Source organism: Amphimedon queenslandica, unplaced genomic scaffold (assembly GCF_000090795.2).
Source record: "Amphimedon queenslandica unplaced genomic scaffold, v1.1 AMPQUscaffold_12115, whole genome shotgun sequence".
Taxonomy (NCBI): Eukaryota; Metazoa; Porifera; class Demospongiae; order Haplosclerida; family Niphatidae; genus Amphimedon; species Amphimedon queenslandica.
This window is the reverse complement of record NW_003547646.1, coordinates 9,863-12,024: the sequence shown is the minus strand read 5'-3', so window position 1 is coordinate 12,024 and position 2,162 is coordinate 9,863. Positions and strand designations below refer to the sequence as shown.

Genomic DNA, 2,162 nt, shown 5'->3' with positions numbered 1-2,162 from the left:
GGACGTTTTTGTGCTCGGTATAATTAATACACTTTTTATAGTACTGCACTTTTCACATTACTTGGATCACATTTGTGTGCTCTGTAAACTGCACATACTGTATAGCAGAAAATTTTTGAGGGAGTTGAATTTGGCAAATTGCTTAATTTTGGTGATTGGCAAATTTTAATTCAAATCTGCCCATTGAGCATGCACATAATGGCTCAAAATGGCAGATTTTTATTTTGGCGAATGGCTTTCAAAATGCAAAATTCGCCAAATTTAGCTACCTCCAAAATTTCCTTCTATATGGTAGTAAGGAGGGGAGAAATTATGGAACATGCAATGATCCAAGTGAACAGCTGATTTCACTTGCATTTAAACATTGAGTATTGCGCCTAACAAAGCATGCACGGAAAATCAGCTCATGCCTCACGCAGTTTTAAAACGAAAGTGAAATCCTCTGTATCAACTATCGATTATGCACTGCGAACTGACCACAGCCTGTCTGAGTGTCATATCCGTACTCACTTTGCATGCATTTAACCATGCAATCTAGACTCCACAACACAAGAATTATTTTGAATAGAATTGAATCATAAAGTGATAGCACATGATACGTGCCATTGACTGCATAGTACTCATTATAATATAGATTATTTGTATTAGAAAGGGCAGGTTTATGCAAATATCAAAATGAGCAATGATTATTATCTTGACATATTTTTCATACAGACTTTCTGAGACTTCCACTATAATGTGTGACGAAGATGATTGCAGCAGTAAGTTGCTTTCTTTGATTGAATGTGCTTAAAATGTTTTATTTATACAATAGTATCTAGATTCTGCTATGCATTATCTTTTTGTTGTTGCTTCCTTGGAGCGTCTTTCCTGATAGCTATATTTTGCATTGGCTTTATATCAAGTGCAAAAATAGAATCTGGCTCTATTTATATTGGGGATGTGCTAGGAGATAGTTCAGGCCTTCTTAAAGTTAGCTCTCCTGCTGTGGCGACAGCAAAATTTGAAACTCATTATGGAATTGAAATTTTCGAAACTAATCAATTTCCCACAATTGTCACTGATAAACTTCCTCTTCAACACTTTAATGTTTCATCAGACTGGCTGGTTGATACTGTTGTTACCAGAGATAGTTTAAATTACTTAGGAAGCTATGATCCTATTTATTTGCTTTCAGGATCATCAATTCAGTATAACGTAACAATAAAATGTACTAAAAGGATCAATTCACAGTATGCAGCTTGCCTTTATCTCTTTGATGATTATGCTAGTTTTGATGATTTCATCAACTCAAATTTGAATGGTCATCCAGAAACAGCTTCACACTGCTTTGAGTCAAAAGCCACAGCAACATTATCATATTCCTTTAACATTACAACTAATGGACTGTATTATGTGGGGATTGCATTCCTGGGCAGTGTTAATATACAAGCTAGTGCTTCTGTTGTACGTAAACGTTATGATACTGCTGGACTTGAACAAGTATGCAATTTATACACTGACACCTGCACTGTCACAATGTGCATAGACACATTCACTTGCACTAATAAAGCTACCACATATTTTCTAATCAAGCCCACTAATACTACTGATGTAAACTATACCTTTTCAAGCCCAAAACTCCATGGGTCAGCATATGCTGGTTTTATTGCAACAACTTTTTGGTGTTGCTTTTGTTGCTGTTGTTATTGTTGGTTTTTTTGTTGCACAGCCTTTTTTTCGATTTGCGATGTAGATATTGATGATTGTTGTGATTGCCTCTCAAATTGTATGGATTTCATTTTTGAATGTGTTGAAAAGTTAATGAAAAGAAGACGAAGATTTGAACAAATAGCAAGGAATGATCCTGATAACAATATAAATGATGATAATTCACAACCTGACGAGGCTTTGCAACCGACGATAGGTCCAAGACAAATCCAGCAAGACTATGATAACAATGATGAATGCCAGTCAAGAATTACTCATGAGATGAGAGGCAATGTTGATTTATTTGAAGAAGATTTTCATTCATTATGCTTAAGTGGTACTCAGGGGACTAGTTCTATTCAAGAAGAAGAAAGGAATACTAACCCATCAGGGCCGTCACTTCCTTCACTGGCTCCTATAGAAGAGGAAAATAGCCAAAATGAAGTTGATGAACAATTACTAACAGAATCTGA

At 35.6% G+C, this 2,162-nt stretch overlaps 1 protein-coding gene across 2 annotated transcripts in view; it reads left to right on the top strand.

Annotated features, from left to right (window-relative positions):
• The window catches only part of LOC109588402 (uncharacterized), a 9,948-nt gene that overhangs the window by 1,576 nt on the left and 6,210 nt on the right, over positions 1-2,162 (top strand). For both annotated transcript variants that reach the window (XM_020004574.1, XM_020004573.1), the window contains exons 2-3: positions 715-761; positions 815-1,425. In XM_020004574.1, the coding sequence (XP_019860133.1) occupies positions 737-761; positions 815-1,425 (636 nt within the window). In that variant the 5' untranslated portion in view covers positions 715-736. The remainder of the gene's footprint in view (positions 1-714; positions 762-814; positions 1,426-2,162) is intronic.